Genomic DNA, 21217 nt, shown 5'->3' with positions numbered 1-21217 from the left:
AAGCAATGCAAAAAGGCAAAATGGTTGTCTGAGGAGGCCTTACAAATAGCTGAGAAAAGAAGAGAAGTGAAAGGCAAAGGAGAGAAGGAAAGATATAACCATTTAAATGCAGAGTTCCACAGAATAGCAAGGAGAGATAACAAAGACTTCCTCAGCGATGAGTGTAAAGAAATGGAGGAAAACAATAGAATGGGAAAGACTAGAGATCTCTTCAAGATAATCAGAAAAACCAAGGGAATTTTTCATGCAAAGATGGGCACAATAAAGGACAGAAATGGTATGGACCTAACAGAAGCAGAAGATATTAAGAAGAGGTGGCAAGAATGCACAGAAGAACTATACAAAAAGATCTTCACGACCCAGATAATCACAATGGTGTGATCACCAACCCAGAGCAAGACATCCTGGAATGCAAAGTCAAGTGGGCCTTAGGAAGCATCACTACAAACAAAGCTAGGGGAGGTGATGGAATTCCAGTTGAGCTATTTCAAATCCTAAAAGATGATGCTGTGAAAGTGCATACTCAATATGCCAGAAAACTTGGAGAACTCAGCAGTGGCCAAAGGACCAGAAAAGGTCAGTTTTCACCCCAACCCCAAAGAAAGGCAATGCCAAAGAATGCTCAATCTACTGCACAACTGCACTTATGTCACACGCTAGTAAAGTAATGCTCAAAATTCTTCAAGCCAGGCTTCAACAGTACATGAACCATGAACTTCCAGATGTTCAAGCTGGATTTAGAAAGGGTAGAGGAACCAGCAGACTGCAAAATCTGATGGGAATTCAGCAGGACAGGACTGCTTCCTTCTGCAGAAGGAGAGAAAAGCAACATTCAACTCAATAGCACCAGTCAATTATGCTGCCTTGTAAGTGCCCAAATTTTATCCTTCATTTAAAAAATTACTCAGCCATTAAAAAGAATACATTTGAATCAGTTCTAATGAGGTGGATGAAACTGGGGCCTATTATACAGAGTGAAGTAAGCCAGAAAGAAAAACACCAACACAGTATACTAACACATATATATGGAATTTAAAAAGATGGTAACGATAACCCTATATGCAAGACAGCAAAAGAGACACAGATATATAAAACAGTCTTTTGGACTCTGTGGGAGAGGGAGAGGGTGGGATGATTTGGGAGAATAGCATTGAAACATGTATAATATCATATATGAAACGGATTGCCAGTCCAGGTTCGATGCATGATACTGGATGCTTGGGGTTGGTGCACTGAGACGACCCAGAGGGATGGTACGGGGAGGGAGGAGGGAGGGGGGTTCAGGATGGGGAACATGTGTATACCTGTGGCAGATTCGTGTTGATGTATGGCAAAACCAATACAATACTGTAAAATAATTAACCTCCAATTAAAATAAATAAATTTATATTAAAAAAAAAATAGAAAGGGTAGAGGAACCAGAGATCCGACTGCTAACATCCATTGGATCATCAAAAAAGCAAGAGTTCCAGAAAAAAAGGTCTACTTTTGCTTTATTGACTATGGCAAAGCTTTTGACTGAGTGGATCACAATAAACTGTGGAAAATTCTTAAAGAGATAGGAATACCAGACCACATGACCTGCCTCTTGAGAAATCTGTAAACAGATCAGGAAGCAACAGTTAGAACTGGACATGGAACAACAGACTGATTCCAAATAGGGAAAGGAGTACGTCAAGGCTGTATACTGTCACCCTGCTTATTTAACTTAAATGCAGAGTACATCATGAGAAACACTGGGCTGGAAGCACAAGCTGGAATCAAGATTGCGGGGAGAAATATCAATAACCTCAGATATGCAGATGACACCACCCTAATGGCAGAAAGTGAAGAGGAACTAAAAAGCCTCTTGATGAAAGTGAAAGAGGAGAGTGAAAAAGTTGGCTTAAAGCTCAACATTCAGAAAACGAACATCATGGCATCTGGTCCCATTACTTCATGGCCAATAGATGGGGAAACAGTAGAAACAGTGGCTGACTTTATTTTGGGGGGCTCCAAAAAATCACTGCAGATGGTGACTGCAGCCATGAAATTAAAAGACATCTGCTCCTTGGAAGAATAGTTATAACCAACCTAGACAGCATATTAAAAAGCAGAGACATTACTTTGCCAACAAAAGTCTATCTAGTCAAAGCTATGGTTTTTCCAGTAGTCATGTGTGGATGTGAGAGGTGGACTAGCAAGCTGAGTGCCGAAGAATTAACACTTTTGAGCTGTGGTGTTGGAGAAGACTCTTGAGAGTCCCTTGGACTGCAAGGAGATCCAACCAGTCCATCCTAAAGGAAATCAGTCCCGAATATTCATTGGAAGGACTGATGCTGAAGCTGAAACTCAAATACTTTGGCCACCTGATGCAAAGAACTGACTCACTTGAAAAGACCTTGATGCTGGGAAAAATTGAAAGCAGGAGGAGAAGGGGACGACAGAGGATGAGATGGTTGGATGCTTCACTGACTCAATGGACATGAGTTTGAGTAAACTCCAGGAGCTGGTGATGGACAGGGAGGCCTGGCGTGCTGCAGTCCTTGGGGTCGCAGAGTCAGACACGACTGAGCAACTGAACTGAACTGAAACAAACAACAATCAACTTTAGGGAGCAGGGAAGCAAATGATTTTTAGACTTGTTACATAATATTCTCTTAAATGTCTGATTTTCAACAAAAATTATAAGATATACATATCACATGGGTGAAAAAGAAATCAACAGAGACTAAACTTGAGGAAACTCATATTTTCTAAACAAAAACTTTAAACCAGCTATTTTAAATATGTTCACAAAACTAAAAGAAATCATTTCTAAAGAATTATGAGGATGATGCCTCACCAAATAAATAACAGCATATAAATATAGAAATTATATGAGAGAGTGAAATAGAAATTCTGGAGTTGAGAAATGCCATAATTACAACTGAAAAAAAATCACTAGGAGGGCTCAACAGCAGATTTAAACACATGGAATGTAGACTCATCAATAGTGAAACAGCTCAAGTGAAATCCTGTCTGAAAAACAGAAAAAATACAAAAGAAAGAAAATGAACAAAGTATAAAAGACCTGCGGGACTCCATCAAATGTACAGACACACACATATTGAGAATTCCAGGAGCAAAAAGACAAAGGAACAAAAATAATATTTGAAGAAATGATAAATAAAACTTCCTAATTCTGATGAAAAAGATGAAGCTCTTCAAACTCCAAGTATAACAAACTCAATGAGACAGATCAGCACCTGGACAGATTACAATCAAACTGTCAAAAGCCAAGAAGAAAGAATCTTAAAAGCACAAGAAAAGTGACTCTCACATACAAAATATCCAAATAAGAGGAACAGCTGGTTTCTGATCAGAAACCAGGAAGACCAAAAGGCAGTAGGATTAACATTGCTGTTGCTGTCAGTCACTAAGTCGTGTCCAACTCTTTGCAACCCTATGGACTGCAGCATGTGAGGCTTCCCTAGCCTCCACCATCTCCCGGAATTTGCTCAAACTCATGTCCATTGAGTCAGTGATAACATCCAATCATCTCATCCTCTGTTGCCTCCTTCTCCTCCTGTCCTCAATCTTTCCCAGCATGAGGGTCTTTTACAATGAGTCCTCTCTTTGTGTCAAGTGGCCAAAGTATGGGAGCTTCAGATTCAGCATCAGTCCTTCTAATGAATATTCAGGGTTGATTTTCTTCAGGATTAACTGGTTTGATCTCCTTGCTTTTCAAGGGACTCTCAACAGTCTTCTCTGGCACCACAATTCAAAAGCATGAATCCTTCAGCACTCAGCCTTCTTTATGGTCCAACTCTCACATCCATAATGACTACTCAAAAAACCATAGCTTTGACCATATGGACCTTTGTTGGCAAAGTGGTGTCTCTGCTTTTTAATATGCGGTTTAGATTTGTAATAGTCCTTCTTCCAAGGAGCAAGGGTCTTTAAAATTTCATGGCTGCAGTCACTGTCTGCAGTGCTTTTGAGCATTACTTTACTAGCATGTGAGATGAGTGCAACTGTGCGGTAGTTTTGAGCATTCTTTGGCATTGCCTTTCTTTGGGATTGGAATGAAAACTGACCTTTTCCAGTCCTGTGGCCACTGCGAAGTCTCCCAAATTTGCTGGCATATTGAGTGCTGCACTTTAACAGCACCACCTTTTAGGATTTGAAATAGCTCAGCTGGAGTTCCATCATCTCCACTAACTTTGTTCATAGTAATGCTTCCTTCAAGACGGTGGAGTAGAAGGATTAACATATTCAAAGAAATGAATATAGAAAGAAAAAGCCTATCAAACAAAAATTCCAGAGCCAGTAAAATTATCCTTCAAAAATGAAGGATAAATTGAGACATTCCCAGATAAGCAAAAACTGAAAGTTTATCATTGATAGAACTCTCCCATCAAGAAATGCTAAAGGGAGTCCTTCAGCCTAAAATGAAAGAATACTAGACAGTAAATCAAATCCACATGAATAAATAAAGAGCACCAGGAAAGGTAACCACATAAATAAATATAAAGAATAGTTTAAGTGTATTTTTTCGTTCATAACTTTTTTCTCCAGTATTAATTAAAAGATAAATTCTATAGGGCAATAATTATCAACCTGTGTAGATGAGCATACAATGTATAATGACATATCTTATATGACGATAGCAACCCAATGATGGGGACGGTGAGGGGACAGACCTATCTAGGATCAAAGTCTGTGTATACTATTGAAATTAAGTTAGTATATAATCTGAACTAATTTATAAATTAACATGTTAATTATAATCTCAGGATAAGTACTAAGAAAATAACTCAAATATAATTACAAAACAAAAGGAAATTAAAATGATATACTAGGAAATATTGGAAAAGGTTAGTTTTCATTCCAATCCCAAAGGAAGGCAAGGCCAAAGAATGCTCAAACCACCGCACAATTGTACACATCATCTCACATGCTAGTAAAGTAATGCTCAAAATTCTCCAAGCCAGGCTTCAGCAATATATGAACTGTGAACTTCCAGATGTTCAAGCTGGTTTTAGAAAAGGCAGAGGAACCAGAGATTAAATTGCCAACATCTGCTGGATCATGGAAAAAGCAAGCAAGTTCCAGAAAAACATCTATTTCTGCTTTATTGACTATGCCAAAGCCTTTGACTGTGTGGATCACAAGAAACTGTGGAAAATTCTGAAAGAGATGGGACTATCAGGCCACCTGACCTGCCTCTTGAGAAACCTATATGCAGGTCAGGAAGCAACAGTTAGAACTGGACATGGAACAACAGACTGGTTCCAAATAGGAAAAGGAGTACGTCAGGGCTGTATATTGTCACCCTGCTTATTTAACTCATGCAGAGTACATCATGAGAAACGCTGGGCTAGAAGAAGCACAAGCTGGAATCAAGATTGCCGGGAGAAATATCAATAACATCGGATATGCAGATGACACCACCCTAACGGCAAAAAGTGAAGAGGAACTCAAAAGCCTCTTGATGAAAGTGAAAGAGGAGAGTGAAAAAGTTGGCTTAAAGCTCAACATTCAGAAAACGAAGATCATGGCATCTGGTCCCATCACTTCATGGCAAATAGATGGGGAAACAGTGTCAGACTTTATTTTTGTGGGCTCCAAAATCACTGCAGATGGTGACTGCAGCCATGAAATTAAAAGACGCTTACTCCTTGGAAGAAAAGTTATGACCAACCTAGATAGCATATTGAAAAGCAGAGACATTACTTTGCCAACAAAGGTCCGTCTAGTCAAGGCTATGTCTTTTCCAGTGGTCACGTATAGATGTGAGAGTTGGACTGTGAAGAAAGCTGAGCACCGAAGAATTGATGCTTTTGAACTGTGGTGTTGGAGAAGACTCTTGAGAGTCCCTTGGACAGCAAGGAGATCCAACTAGTCCATCCTAAAGGAGATCAGTCCTGGGTCTTCTTTGGAAGGAATGATGCTGAAGCTGAAACTCCAATACTTTGGCCACTTCATTCAAAGAGTTGACTCATTGGAAAAGACTCTGATGCTGGGAGGGATTGGGGGCAGGAGGAGAAGGGGATTACAGAGGATGAGATGGCTGGATGGCATCACCGACTCGATGGACGTGAGTTTGAGTGAACTCTGGGAGTTTGTCATGGACAGGGAGGCCTGGCGTATTATGATTCATGGGGTAGCAAAGAGTCAGACAAGACTGAGCAACTGAACTGAACTAGGGAAATACTATTCTAACCAAAAAGAGTAGCAGAAATGGTGAAATAAAGGACGAAAAAAGACATGAGATATATCAACAAGAAAGGAGAAAATGGCAAAACGTAAATACTAGATTAACAATAATCATGTTAAATATATGTTACTTGAACTTTATATATGGAATTTAGGAAGATGGCAATGACGACCCTGTATGCAAGACAGGAAAAAAGACACAGATGTGTATAACGGACTTTTGGACTCAGAGGGAGAGGGAGAGGGTGGGATGATTTGGGAGAATGGCATTCTAACATGTATACTATCATGTAAGAATTGAATCGCCAGTCTATGTCTGACGCAGGGTGCAGCATGCTTGGGGCTGGTGCATGGGGATGACCCAGAGAGATGTTGTGGGGAGGGAGGTGGGAGGGGGGTTCATGTTTGGGAACGCATGTAAGAATTAAAGATTTTAAATTTTAAAAAATAAAAAACTAATTAAAAAAATGAATAAATAAAAGGAGGACATTGGCAGGATGGATTAAACAATGATTAAACCATATGATGTCTACAAGAGACAGACTTTAGATTCAATGACACAAAAAGGTTCAAAGGAAAAATACACAAAAATAGACACCATGAAACCAGAAATCAAAAGAGAGTTGAGGTGGTTATCAGACAGAATATACCTGAAGACAAAAATTGTTGACAAAAATAAGGAAAGACATTTTACAGGGATAAGAGATCAATACAATAAGAAAATATAAAATTATAAACATGCATACACTTAACAACTGAGCTCCAAAATACGCAAAGCAAAAATTGACAGAATTATAGGGAGAAGTAGACAGTTCAACACTAATAGTTGTATATGTCAATACCCCACTTTAAATTATGGGTGTGCCAAACAGAAGATAAACAAGGAAACGAAAGATCTGAACAACACTACACCAACTCAGCCTAATAGCTATGTATAGAACACTCCACCCAACAACAACAAAATACACATTTTTCTCAAGTACACATGGAACATTCTCCAGGATAAACCATATGTTAAGCCATTAAATAAGTTTTAGTAAATGTAAAAGGACTGAATTCATACAAGGTATATTTCTGCCACAATGAAATGAAACTGGAAATCAATAACAAAACAGAATGTGGAGCACTGACACATAGTATGGAAATTAAACACATACTCCTAAACAATCAATGAGCTCATCAAGAAGAAATCACAAGGAAACCAGAAAATAACTTGAGATGAATAAAAACACAACATAAAAAATTTATGGGATAGAGAAAACACAGTGCTAAACGGAAATTTATAGCTGTAAGAGGACTCAAACCATCAACTTAAACTTCCAACTTCAGATACTAAAAAAGAGCAAACTACAAAGCAGACAAAAGGAAGAAAATAATAAAGGTGAAATTAATGATATCAAGAGAACAACAGAGAAAAATTCAGTGAAACAAAAGGGGGCGTTTTGAAAACATTAACAAAATGGACAAAATTTTAGTTCAGCTAATCAAAAATAAGGGTGTGTATGTGTGTGTGTTAGTTGCTCAGTTGTATATGACTCTGTGCGACCTCATGGACTATAGGTCCACCAGGTTCCTCTGTCCATGGGATTCTCCAGGCAAGAATACTGGAGTGGGTTGCCATGCCCTTCTCCAGGGGATCTTCCTGACCTAGGGACTGAACCCAGGTCTTCTGCATCGCAGGCAGATTTGTTACCATCTGAGCCCCAAGACTCAAATCTGCAAAATCGGGAATGAAACTGGGGCCAGTACTACCAACCTACAGGAGGCAGCAAACAAAACTTTCCAAATAAAAAGAAATGCCAGGAGGCAAAGCGTCTGTCTCAGGAGGCTGAACAAATAGCTGAGGAAAGGAGAGAAGCAAAAGCAAGGAAGGAAGGGAAAGGCACACCCAACTAAATGCAGAGTTCCAGAGAGCAGCAAGGAGAGACGAGAGGGCCTGCTTCAATGAACAATGCAAAGAAACAGAGGAAAACAACAGAAAGGGTCAGGCTTGAGACCTCAAGAAAACTGGAAAGATCAAAGGAACATTTCATCCAAAGATGAGCACAGTAAAGGACAGAAACTGTAACGACCTAATAGAAGCAGAAGAGATCAAGAAAAGATGGAAGGAATACACAAAACAACTGCACAGAAAAGTTCTTAATGATCCGGATAACCACAACAGTGCAGTCTCTCACTCAGAGTCAGACATTCTGGAGTGGGAAGTCAAGTGGGCCTTATGGAGGCGCTGCTGCCAATAAAGTTAGTGGACGCGATGGAATTCCAGCACAGCTATTTAAAATCCTAAATGATGATGCTATTAGACTGCTGTACTCAGTACGTCAGCAAATTTGGAAAACCCAGCAGTGGCCACAGGGCTGGAAAAGGTCAATGCTCATCCTAAGCCTCAAGAAGGGCAGTACTAAAAAATGTTCAAACACCAGACAACTGCTCTCATCTCCCATGCTAGTAAGTGTGTGTTAGTTGCTCAGTCATGTCCGACTCTTTGAGACCCCATGGATTGTAGCCCGTCAGGCTCCTCTGTCCATGGAATTCTCTAGGCAAGAATACTGGAGTCGTTGCCATGCCCTTCTCCAGGGGATCTTCCTGACCTAGGAGCAAACCTGGGTCTCCTGCATTGCAGGCAGATTATTTACCATCTGAGCCACCAAAGAAGCTTCCCATACGAGTAAGGTTATGCTCAAAATCCACCAAGCTAGGCTTCAGCATTACATGAAACGAGCACTTCCAGATGTTCAAGCTGGGTTTAGAAAAGGCAGAGGAACCAGAGATCAAACATTCACTGCATCATAGAAAAAGCAAGGCAATTTCAGAAAAACATCTACCTATGTTTCATTGACTGTGTGGATCATAATAAACTGTGGAAAACTCTTAAAGAGATGAGAATACCAGACAACCTTACCTGTCTCTTGAGAAACCTGTATATAGGTCAAAATGCGTAAGTTAGAACCGGAGATGGAACAACTGACTGGTTCAGGATTGAGAAAGGAGTATCACAAAGCTGTTTACTGTACCCTGTTTGCTTAACTTATACACACAGCATATTATGCAAAACCCTGGGCTGGATGAGTTACAAACTGGAATCAAGATTGCCAAGAGAAACATCAACAACCTCAGATATGCAGATGATACCACTCTAATAGCAGAAAGCAAAGAAGAACTAAAGTCTCTAAATGAGGGTAAAGGAGGAGAGTGAAAAAGCCAGCTTAAAACTCAATATTAAAAAAATCTAAAAAAAAGAAGAAAAAAAACCTAAAAATAAATAAATAAATAAATAAATCTAAGATCATGGCCTCCCTCAGAAGATCCCATGCGTGTGACTGTGGTATTGGAGAAGACTCTTGAGAGTCCCTTGGACTGCAAGGAGATCCAATCAGTCCACCCTAAAGGAAATCAGTCCTGAATATTCACTGGAAGGACTGATGTTGAAGCTGAAACTCTAATACTTTGGCCTCCTGATGCGAAGAGCTGACTCATTTGAAAAGATCCTGATGCTGGGAAAGACTGAAGGCAGGAGGAGAAGGGGATGACAGAGGATGAGATGGTTGGATGGCATCACAGACTCAATGGGCATGAGTTTATGCAAACTCTGGGAGTTGGTGATGGACAGAGAGGCATGGCGTGCTGCAATCCATGGGGTCACAGAGAGTCAGACACGACTGAGTGACTGAACTGAACTGAAGATCATGGCATCTGGTCCCATCACTTGAAGGCAAATAGAAGGGGAAAAGGTGGAAGCAGTGACTGCTTTCCTCTTCTTGGGCTCTAAATTCACTGTGGATGGTGACTGTAGCCATGAAATTATAAGATGATCCCTTCCAAACAGGAAAGCTATAAGAAACCTTGATTGTGTTAAAAAGCAAAGATATCACTTTGCTGACAAAGGTCCATAGAGTCAAGGCTATGGTCTTTCCAGTAGTCATATATGGATGTGAAAGCTGGACAATAAAGAAGGTAGAGTACTGACAAATTGATGCTTTTGAATTGTGGTGCTGGAGAAGACTCTTGAGAGTCCCTTGGAAAGCATGGAGATCAAACCAGTCAATTTTAAAGGAAATCAACCTTGAATATTCATTGGAAGGACTGGTACTGAAGCTGAAGCTCCAACTCTTTGGCCACCTGATGTGAACAGCTGACTTGGAAAAGACCCTGATGCTGGAAAATACTGAAGGCAGGAGGAGAAGAGGGTAACAGAGGATGAGATGGTTGGATGGCATCATTGACTCAATGGACATGGACATGGCATACTCCAGGAGACGATAAGGGACAAGGAAGCCTGGCATGCTGCAGTCCATGGGGTCATGAAGAGTTGGATGATTTGGCAACTCAACAACAACTACCACCAAAATTACAGAAAATAAAAGGGATTATGATGGAAAACCATGAACAACTGTATACCAATAAATAAGAAAACCTAGGTGAAATAGACAAATTCTTAGACAAACTACAGAAAGTAACTCAGAAAGAAATAGAAAATCCGAATAGATGTATAACAAATGAAGAGATTGAACTGGTAATCAAAACTCTTTTCACAAAGAAAAGAACAGGCCCAAATGGCTTCACTGGTAGATTCCACCAAACATTTAAAGAATCAATACAAATCCTTCAAAACCTAAAATACAGACAAGGAAGGAGCACGTCTCAACTTACTCAAGGCCAGTATTATCTGATATCAAAAGCAGACAAAGATATCACAAGAAACTACATACTGATAAATATCCCTTATGAATACCGATGCAAAAATCCTCAATACCTATCCCCAAAATGCACGGTTGGTTCAACACACAAAAATCAATCATTCTATTACACCAACTGGTAGACTTCAGAACAAACACCACATAATCATCTCAACCTACCCAGAGAAGGCATCTGATAAAATCCAACATCCTCTCATGATACTGCTGTAGTTGTTGTTTAGTTACTAAGTCCTGCCTGACTCTTTTGTGACCCCATGGATTGTAGCCCACCAGGCTCCTCTGTCCATGGTATTTCCCAGCAAGAATACTGGAGTGGGGTGCCACTTCCTCATCCAGGAGATCTTCCTGGCCCATGGATCAAACTCATCTCCTGCACTGGCAGGCGGACTCTTTACCACTGAGTCAGGGAAGCCAGTTTCATGATATACACTTAACAAACTAGGAATGAAAGTAAGCTTTCTCAAACCTGATGAACAATATTTACGAAAAACCCACAGCTGATATCACACTTAATGATGAAAGACTGAAAGCTTTCACTTTTAAAGAAGAAAACTTAACTTGTATGTATGTGCTGTATGTTTAGTCGTTCAGTCGCGTCCAACTCTTTGTGACCTCATGGACTGTAGCCATCCAGGCTCCTCTGTCCATGGAATTTTCCAGGCAAGAATACAGGAGCGGGTTGCCATTTCCTCCTCCAGGGGATCCTCCCTGCCCAGGGATCAAATGGGAGTCTCTTAGTCTCCTGCGCTGGCAGGCAAGTTCTTTGTACTAGTGCCACTGGGAAGCCCTAGTTGTATGCATCAGTTCAGTTCAGTCGCTCAGTGCTACTCTTTGTGCCCCATGGACTGCAGCACACCAGGCTTTCCTGTCCATCACCAACTCCCGGAGTTTACTCAAACTCATGTCCATCGAGTCGGTGATGCCATCCAACCATCTCATCCTCTGTCGTCTGCTTCCCTTTTTGCCTTCAATCTTTCCCAGCATTAGGGTCTTTTCCAGTGAATCAGCTCTTTGCATCAGGTGGCCAAAGTATCGGAGTTTCAGCTTCAGCATCAGTCCTTCCAAGGAATATTCAGGATTGATTTCCTTTAGGATGGACTGGTTGGATCTCCTTGCTGTCCAAGGGACTCTCAACAGTCTTCTCCAACTGTTCAAAAGCATCAATTCTTCAGCACTCAGCTTTCTTTATGGTCCCAACTCGCACATCTATACATGACTTCTGGAAAAACCATAACTTTGACTAGACGGACCTTTGTTGGCAAAGTAATGTCTCTGCTTCTCAATATCCTGTCTAGGTTGGTCACAGCTTTTCTTTCCAGGAGCAAGTGTCTTAATTTCATGGTTGCAGTCACCATCTGCAGTGATTTTGGAGCCCAAAAAATTAAAGTCTCTCACTGTTTCCATTGTTTCCCCATCTATTTGCCTTGAAGTGATGGGACCAGATGCCCACGATCTTTGTTTTCTGAATGCTGAGTTTTAAGCCAACTATATCACTCTCCTCTTTCACTTTCATCAAGCGGCTCTTTAGTTATTCTTCATTTTCTGCTATAAGGGTGGTGTCTAAAATGTGCCAAAAGCCAGGGAATAAATAAGTAATTGAGAGGGTTACTAAGCCCAGATCAACTACTTAATGAATTCAGTTGAATAAGTAAATAAATGTTTGTTTTTAATAGCATAATAAAAAAATAGCTCATTATATCAAAGAGTTGGACATGATTTAGTGACTGAACAACAAAAATAAACATGGAAGAAGAAAAAAATGACTAAAAGTTCTCCTAAGATCAGCAAAAGAAAAAGATACCAGTTCTATTCAGCATTGTACTAGAGGTTCTAGCCACACCAATTAGGCAAAGAAAAAAAAATCAGATTGGAAAGGAAGAAGTAAAATTATCTCCATTTGCAGATGACATAATCTCGAGTAGAGAAAATCCTAAGGCGGTCACAGAAAATATTATAAGAACTTATAAATGACTTTGGCAAGGTTGCAAGACACAAGATCAATACACAAAAATCACTTATAGTCTTATATACTGGCAATATATAATCCAAAAATTAAATTAAGAAAACAATTCCACTTTAAAAGCCCCAAAAAGAATGAAATATCTAAGAACAAACTTAATAGATGAAGTGTAAGATTTGTGCACTGAAAATCGGAAAACTTTTTTGAAAAAAAAAGATTTAAATTACTGTAAAGACATCCTGTTGTTCATGAACTGGAAGACTTACTTGATTTAAACAAAGAATTTGATCCCCATAAAAACTCAAGCTGATGTTTTTTTGCAGAAACTGACCAGAGATACCTAAAATTCTTATGAAAATGCGTGGGAACCCACAATAGCCAAAAAAAAGTTGAAACAGAACAACAAAGTTTAAGGAATCACATTTGTCAATTTCAAAATTTACAACCAAGAAATAATAATCAAAATGTTCCTAAAGCGAGATATGCAGACCAATGGAATAGAATTGAGAATCCAGAAATAAACATATAAATTTATAAGCAATTAAATTTTGACAATGATGACAGGAAAATTCAAATGAGAAAAAATAGTCTTTTTACAAATGGTACTGAGAAAACCAGATTATCTACAGGCGAAAGAATGAAACTGGATTCCCTATTTCAAATCATTTACAAAAATTAACTCAAAATGGATCAAAGACCTAAATGTAAGAACTGAAACTTTAAAACTCTTAGAAACAAAGGCATATATTATTGTGACTTTTGAATTAGGCAATGGCTTCCTACATGTGACATTAAAAGCACAAGCAATAAATGAAAAAAAAACAGAATAATTCTTCAATAATTTAATTGCAGAATTGAAATTCTTCAAAATTAAAACCTTTGTGTCTCAAAGAACACTCAAGAAAGTGAAAAGGTAAGCCACAGAATGAGAGGACACTGGCAAATCATATATCTCATCAGGGACTAGTATCAACAAGAGAATATAAACAAATGGAGAAAACTCTTACAATTCAACAATAAAAAGACAACCTACTTAAAAAATGAGCAAAGGATCTTAATTGACACTTTAAAAAAAATACCATGAGATATTAGAATTAGAATGGCCGAAGAACTGATGCTTTTGAACTGTGGTGTTGGAGAAGACTCTTGAGAGTCCCTTGGCCTGCAAGGAGATCCAACCAGTCCATTCTGAAGGAGATCAGTCCTGGGATTTCTTTGGAGGGAAAGATGCTGAAGCTGAAACTCCAGTACTTTGGCCACCTCATGCAAAGAGTTGACTCACTGGAAAAGACTGATGCTGGGAGGGATTGGGGGCAGGAGGAAAAGGGGATGACAGAGGATGAGATGGATGGATGGCATCACTGACTTGATGGACGCCAAGTCTGAGTGAACTCCGGGAGTTGGTGATGGACAAGGAGGCCTGGCATGCTGTGATTCATGGGGTCGCAAAGAGCTGGACACGACTGAGCGACTGAACTGATAATCTAATAGAACGGCTATAATCAAAAAGACTGACAATAACTAATGTTGGTAAGGATGTGGAAATATTGCTACCTTCATTCATTACTGATGGAAATGTAAAATGGTACAGTCACTTTTTAAATGAGTTTGGTATTCCTAAGAAGTTAAACAGTTACCTATAGACAATTCAGCTTTTAGGTATATACATAAGAGACCCGAAAACCAATGTTCACTTATACACAAATGGCAGCATTATTTATAATAACAAAAAAAATGAATGGATACATGCTATAACATTATATTGAGTGAAAGAAGTCAGTCACAAAAGACTACTTATTGTATGACTGAATTTTTATGAAGTGTCCAAAACAGGGAAGTCCGTACACAGAAAATGGATTAGTGGTTGCCAAAGGGTGGGGAGAGGGAGCAGTGAGGAGCGACTGTTAAAGAGCACTGGTTTTTCTCTTGGGAGTGAGGAAAATGTTCTGAAATTAAACAGTGGTATGGTTACACAATCTTGTGAACACACTAAAAACCACTGACTTGTGTATTTTAAAAAAAGAACACTAGATACCTTCAAAGTCTCTGAAAGATGATTACTTCTAGTTTGGAATTCCACGTATGAACTTAAATACTGGGAAAATGGCAACTGAGACTAGGCAACTGAGAGGGGAGATGCTCTAAGAGAGCTAACTCCTCAGCTACCATAACCAAAAGCCAATATCTGCTGTCTAAAAAATTTTCATTTCATAAACGGCAATATTAGAAAATGTCTTTCAACTATAGCAATACGAAAAGAAATAACAAAAAGCCTGTCTCTGAGCAGTGACCTACAAGTGGCAAGGAACTGACACATTTCCTTTTCATCTCTCTGCATTTATTAATTCGATACAAAATTTAAAATGATTATTTAAAAAAGAGAAACATCATCATACTCTAAGAAACTGAGCTATCTAAGAAAAATGTAGTAGAAATGGCCTGGGACTAGGGTCCATGAACATGAATTTGAGCAAACTCAGGGAGATAATGGAGGACAAAGGAGCCTGGCGTGCAGGAGTCCATGGCATCACTAAGAGCTGGACATGACTCAGAAACTTAACAGGGCTCAAAGGACTGGCATCCTGTCCTGTGTCACTTATTGGCTATTGAATAATGAGTTAATCACTGTGTCTAATTTCTGTAAAATTGAGAATAAAATTACCTTTGCCCCTTACTGAAGAGCTGTTAGGAAAATCAAATGAAACACTTAAAAGCAGATTTAAAAACATTGTTTAAAAAGGAGAAATTATGTCCTATCTACATAATACTGTAAAATACCCAAATATTTTAAATTTTACTTATCAAAGTAGATATCAAACTGGACAGACATGATTCTGCAAAACTGTCCGTCTCCAGGGTTTACTTTAACCTGAATCATCTGGATGAAGGGTCAGAACAGAAACAGACTCAAGGGAAAATTTCATAACCTGTCAGATAAATGAAACGATGTGCATATTATCTAGCAGGAAGAGGGTTTCTTTCTCCTAAGAATAAATTACATCTTCTGGAAAACATGTACATGTCTGTACATTAGTTTTAAAAACCTAAAAAAACAGCACTTACCTTCACAGTCAAATCCTCTTTACCCAGTGTGACATGGACCTGAATAGGCGGATAAACACCTTTGTCAGCGTGATGCTCCATCGTTGCTCTCATTGCATTCTGAAATACATAAGGGTTACGTTAAAAATACAACTTTAAAGAAAGAGAGAAACAAAGTATAATTTTCAAGTATATATGCACTCCTTGATTTTTTTTTTAATTTAATGAAAACATGCCTAAGAATCATAATTCATAACTCAATTTAAAGGACTACTTCTAAAAAAAAAGTCAGTTTTGGAGGACTTGGTAGGTAAAAATCCCAACTAAGTTCTGCATATTTTCTAAAATCAGAATCTCAACATTTTTAATTAGCTTTATATGAAAGCAGAAAATTCTACCCAAATATTTTTATAATTTGGTAGATAATGGGCAAAGTTTATTTTTGAAAACAGTCTCATCTCTATTTTAAAGAACCATTTTAATTGTCATAAATTGCTTTAAGAAAAAGCGATTTTTTTCATTTAGTACTAATAGCAAGTCTTATGATGATGTAGAAATAAATCTAATTTACTACTAATTGGAAACTGGAATATTTGTTTACACAGTAAAACAGTTTTGACCAATTTCTACAGGATACAAGGGTACACAATGTCAACAGAGCATAAGCACTAAGCAGTAACATGACATGTAGCATTGAAGCAGGAACTGCTAAGACTACACACAGTTTAAAGGGCAAAAGGCTGGACTGCACTTGGAGTGTGTAGCCCTGGGACAGAGTCCCCAGAGGAAGACGTTCTGTCATCTCTACCGAAGGCTGTTTAAAATCAGGTTTCAGCCATTATTACTGATATAATATAAAGTCTGTTACATAATATGGTAATATTTCTTTTATTAAGCATCACAGGGAACGAGATCTTTAGGTGACTGAAATTTCAAGGAAAAAATTACTTTAATCCTTTAAGTGCAAATCGTTTATTCATTTAACCACTTCGGTAGAAAGATTTTTGTACGATATCAGATACATTCTTGCTGTCTTAGAACCAAGAACATTTTTCAGTCTTTGTTGTTCTAAGACAGTCAGCTAGTTTTTCTATGTTTCAGTGTATTTTTCTTTTTTCATGATCAGGCTGAAAGCCACCTCGTCTCTCTTCCACCTGCTCCTGGCTGAAGACAAGGTAACCACACTGAGAGAGGCTACAGGCTTAATATGGGGTAATATTTTCAGCCACATGGACCCATACTCCTCATCACACACTTTCCTGTTTACCCGCAACTGTCTTTGGTATGCTGCTCAGAAAAAAATTTACTCTCAACATTACGAGCACAATTGTATTCAGTTTTCAAAATTTGTTGTAAAGAGCAAATGTAACAGCAGAAGTCACATAAGTCAATGTAAGTGACTTTCTCCACAAAAATGCATACAACGCATATGGCAGTGGGACTGTGGTCCTTTAGGGGTGGAGAATCTTCTTCTAAACATTTCGCTTTGTAAAAATACAAATAAAACTGTATCAAGCACCTATAATGTGCTGCCATTGTATAAGACATTTAGGATGTTATTCTCAATCTTCATAGCAACCTGGGTAATAATACTGTCCTTGTTTGACAGAGGAGGAAACTGAGGCTTGGGGTTGAGGGGCTTGCACAAGGTCACACACATCTTAGGTGGCAGAACTGGAATTCAAATCCAGGTCTTCCTGAGCCCCAGGTCTGAGCTTACCACTACACCGAGGGCATCAGTGTTGACCAACAGCTTATCTCCACTGATGTGCCATGAAACACCAAAGGATATCTTTTAATGAAACTGAGGAAAACCTGGTAAAGTATTTAAACTTTCAAAGCAGATTCCTAACCTTAGGAAAGGACTGATAAAGGTGATGTAATACTATGTTACAAACCTTGAAAAGTTCAAACACCATGTGATAGAGATGGGATGGTACATAAACCACTTGTATTGGCTGTCCTGGTGATTTTGCTACAGAGCAGAAGAGAAAAATATGAAAGTACAGAGAGATGTGCTTAAAGCATTTTAAAGAATATATTGTGTAGTGCTGAAAAGAAAACATTTACTATGGAGGCTAGTACTACTGGGGGGAGAAGGGCTACACCAGTTTTTCACTTTATCTGTTTGAATGCTGGGCTCACACAGTTTATCCCTGCCTGTGACAACATGAGCCCTGCAGTCACTCTTGCAATCCTGCATAACCATCTACCAACCCATCTTCCCATTCTTGTCTATGATGGTTGAGTCTGTTTAAGACAGTCTTACGGTCAGAATTTTTTCCTTCCAAAAAGGAGTGTTAAAGTCTTTAAATTCCATGGTCCAACTCACATAAATACATTCTTTCTTTTAAAAAGCCATTTGTTAATTGTTTCACCCAGGTGGGATGCTTTGTTTTATTCTGGGCATTTCTGTGCATATAGATTCAAATAAAAACTTTGAGCTAGCATTGACTTATCAAGGGCCACTAATTCTACATTCAAACATGTAATAGGAGCCCAGTTGGGGGTAGAGAACAGATAATAAGCACAGCAGAACTTTCAGTAAAGGAGTAAGAGTCGCCATACCTCAGAATTCTCATTCAGCCAATAAGCTGGACTCTCCAATGAATAAACTGGCTCTCGGAAACACAGATGGTACATCTGGAAACTGCCCACAGCAGTTCAGGTTCCCAAACTATCACTTGTGCCTTGTGGTTCTTATTCACTGAATGTACTATTATGGCTTTAGAAAAACCAGGCAACTCTATTTTCAATGGGGCAACTTCTTCCACTGCCCTCCCACTCTAAGGTCCAGAATACAACTCAGCAGAAGCCTATTTAATTTTATTCTTCTTACAGGGTCATTCTAACTGAGGTAATGTCTCCCTCTATCAAACTACCCTACCTCCAGGGAAAACAGAGAGAGACTCATCAATCTCCTTCCGAGGCATCTAAACCTTTTGTGTCCAAAAGAAGACCATCAGAGATAATCAGAGTCTCAAACAGATGGACATCTTTCTTTCTTCTTTTACATCTCCAGTCTTTTTACTTCCTCGACAATAAAAAATTCGTTTACAACTAGGAAGTAGAAATCTTAAAGGGTAAACCTTACATTAGCGAAATACATATAAAAGTCAGATGTAATTTTCTTGAAAGGATTAGTCGCTCAGTCGTGTCCGACTCTTTGTGAGACCCATGGACTGTAGCCCACCAGGCTCAGGCTCCTCTGTCCATGGAATTCTCCAGGCAAGGCTACTGGAGTGGGTAAGCCATTCCCTTCTCCAAGGGGTCTTTCCGACCCAGGGATCAAACCCGGGTCTCCTGCATTGCAGGCAGATTCTTTACCGTCTGAGCCACCAGAGAAGGATCACTTTTTTCTGTGACTAGCCAGGAAATAAACAATATGCAAAGGACCAATATTATCAATTAAAATAATGAAAATGGGAAAGAAAAAGGTAAAATGTCTTTCAGAAAAAATCCAACTAAATTAAAAAATATACATATATACATACACACACATAAATACATATATTTTTAACATGATTTCTCTCCCTCAGCTTTCATATCCAATAAAGAAGTTGTTTTATATTAAAACAAATCTAACTTATCATTCCTTCTCAGATAATCATAACACTAATCATTAAGGAAAAGGCATCAGGCTTACCATTTAGTTCTTCAAGTTCTAGTTCGGGAGAGTTAATATAATACAAATCACACAGACGCCTAGCATTTTCATAGCCATCTAGTGTGAATCAAAACAAAAAAGTCATTAAATAAATTTACTTTTGCTTCATGAAGATGGCAATAATATATAGACAAATGAAATTTTAAAGCTTTCTATAGAAAAAAATATACTTTAATAATCTTAGTTTGGGGAGGTCTTTTTAAAGTATGACATGACAAAGCCTAAGGCCATATAAAGCAAAAAGTGACAGATATGATTACAAAAAATTTTTCAAATATCTGTATGGGAAAAGACACCATAAACAAAGTAAAAAGAAAACCAGCAGATTGAAGAAAATATTTACAATACATGTAACGAAAATTTAGAGTTGGTAAGGGTTTAGGGAATACTCACTTTCATTCATTGTTTGATACATTTTTGGAGTTATAAAATTTTAAATGTATTTCAAATATTTTTAATTCTAGAAATCCTGCCTTCTAAAATACTAGCAAAAGTCAGCACATATATAAGGATGTCTACTGAATACTGTTGGTGATAGAAACAACAGAAATATGCATCAATAGGAGTATGGATTAATACATTCTGATACATCCCCAACAGTCATTCAAAAACCTGGTGTATATCCACATGTACTACACATGGCACGATGTTTGTAAATTTACAGAAAAACATACACAAAGTATCCCATGTTCCAAAATCAGCAACTTAAGACCAACAATTATGTGTGTGCACAAGCATACATGGTACAAACAGAAAAAGCTGTGGCAAGATACAAGCCAAACTATTATGAATTATGGCTTCAATATAGGGAATTAGAAAGGAGGGAATAAGGAAATATTTTGAAGTCAAACAGATACCCTCATAACATCATCATGGTATCAACAAAACATTCATCCTATACATAGTACACAATTAGCATTATAAAGCCATTTTCAAACCCATGCATGGGTTATATCATTTTATCTCATGATTCAAATAACTGCTTTAATAGCAAGAAAAAACACTCAACAATTTTGATTTTGGCATTCTTTCTGAAAGGAGAAATGTATTTACCTTTAATAACTTCAACCACATTGCAGTTTGGATTTATACTTCCAACGTGTTTTCGATGAGATAGGCTTCCTTTGCCTTTTCCACCAAATAATAAAGCTATAAAAAATTAAAAAACAAATAAAATAAGCTAAAATACATAATGCCGCTGTCTGGATTTGAATACTGTTTCTCTAATTGGTACCAAACAGTAGGACAAGTATTTTCCTTAAAACATAAACATTTTACATAACGTTAAACATAAATTTAAAACCCGCCTTTCAATGGCAGTGTTTGCTTTCCTTAATACAAAAAAAAAAAAGTAAAATTAAATGTTCTCCCTAAAAGGAAGTTTTCTAAATAAATGTAAAATATACCAACACAGATTATTTAGCTTCTTCTCTTGACTTCCAGACACTTACAGTGCTGATTAAGTAACATTCTAATTGAAATTCGACTCATGTAGAAACGATCCAAAAAATACTGAACATTCTGGCTGGTGACAGGATCCACCCCGAAGCTTTCCTTGTATTCAACCACACCTTCAGCCATTGTGGGTATCACGTCATTGTGTCGGTTCCTGATCCGTATCACAGTGTCTGTAAAGCTAAACAAATCTGTCTGTCAAAACAGCCAAATATT

General features: G+C 38.3%; 1 protein-coding gene across 1 annotated transcript in view; it reads right to left on the bottom strand.

Annotated features, from left to right (window-relative positions):
• The window catches only part of PDK1 (pyruvate dehydrogenase kinase 1), a 47798-nt gene that overhangs the window by 17180 nt on the left and 9401 nt on the right, over positions 1-21217 (bottom strand). The window contains exons 4-8 of the mRNA XM_018064684.1: positions 20998-21182; positions 20600-20695; positions 19526-19603; positions 17778-17854; positions 15901-15999 (exon numbers count right to left, since the gene is read on the bottom strand). Coding sequence (XP_017920173.1) covers positions 15901-15999; positions 17778-17854; positions 19526-19603; positions 20600-20695; positions 20998-21182 — 535 coding nt within the window. The remainder of the gene's footprint in view (positions 1-15900; positions 16000-17777; positions 17855-19525; positions 19604-20599; positions 20696-20997; positions 21183-21217) is intronic.

Source organism: Capra hircus, chromosome 2, assembly GCF_001704415.2.
Source record: "Capra hircus breed San Clemente chromosome 2, ASM170441v1, whole genome shotgun sequence".
Lineage (NCBI taxonomy): Eukaryota > Metazoa > Chordata > Mammalia > Artiodactyla > Bovidae > Capra > Capra hircus.
Note: the sequence above shows the minus strand (reverse complement) of the source record. Positions and strands in the feature narration are given on the sequence as shown.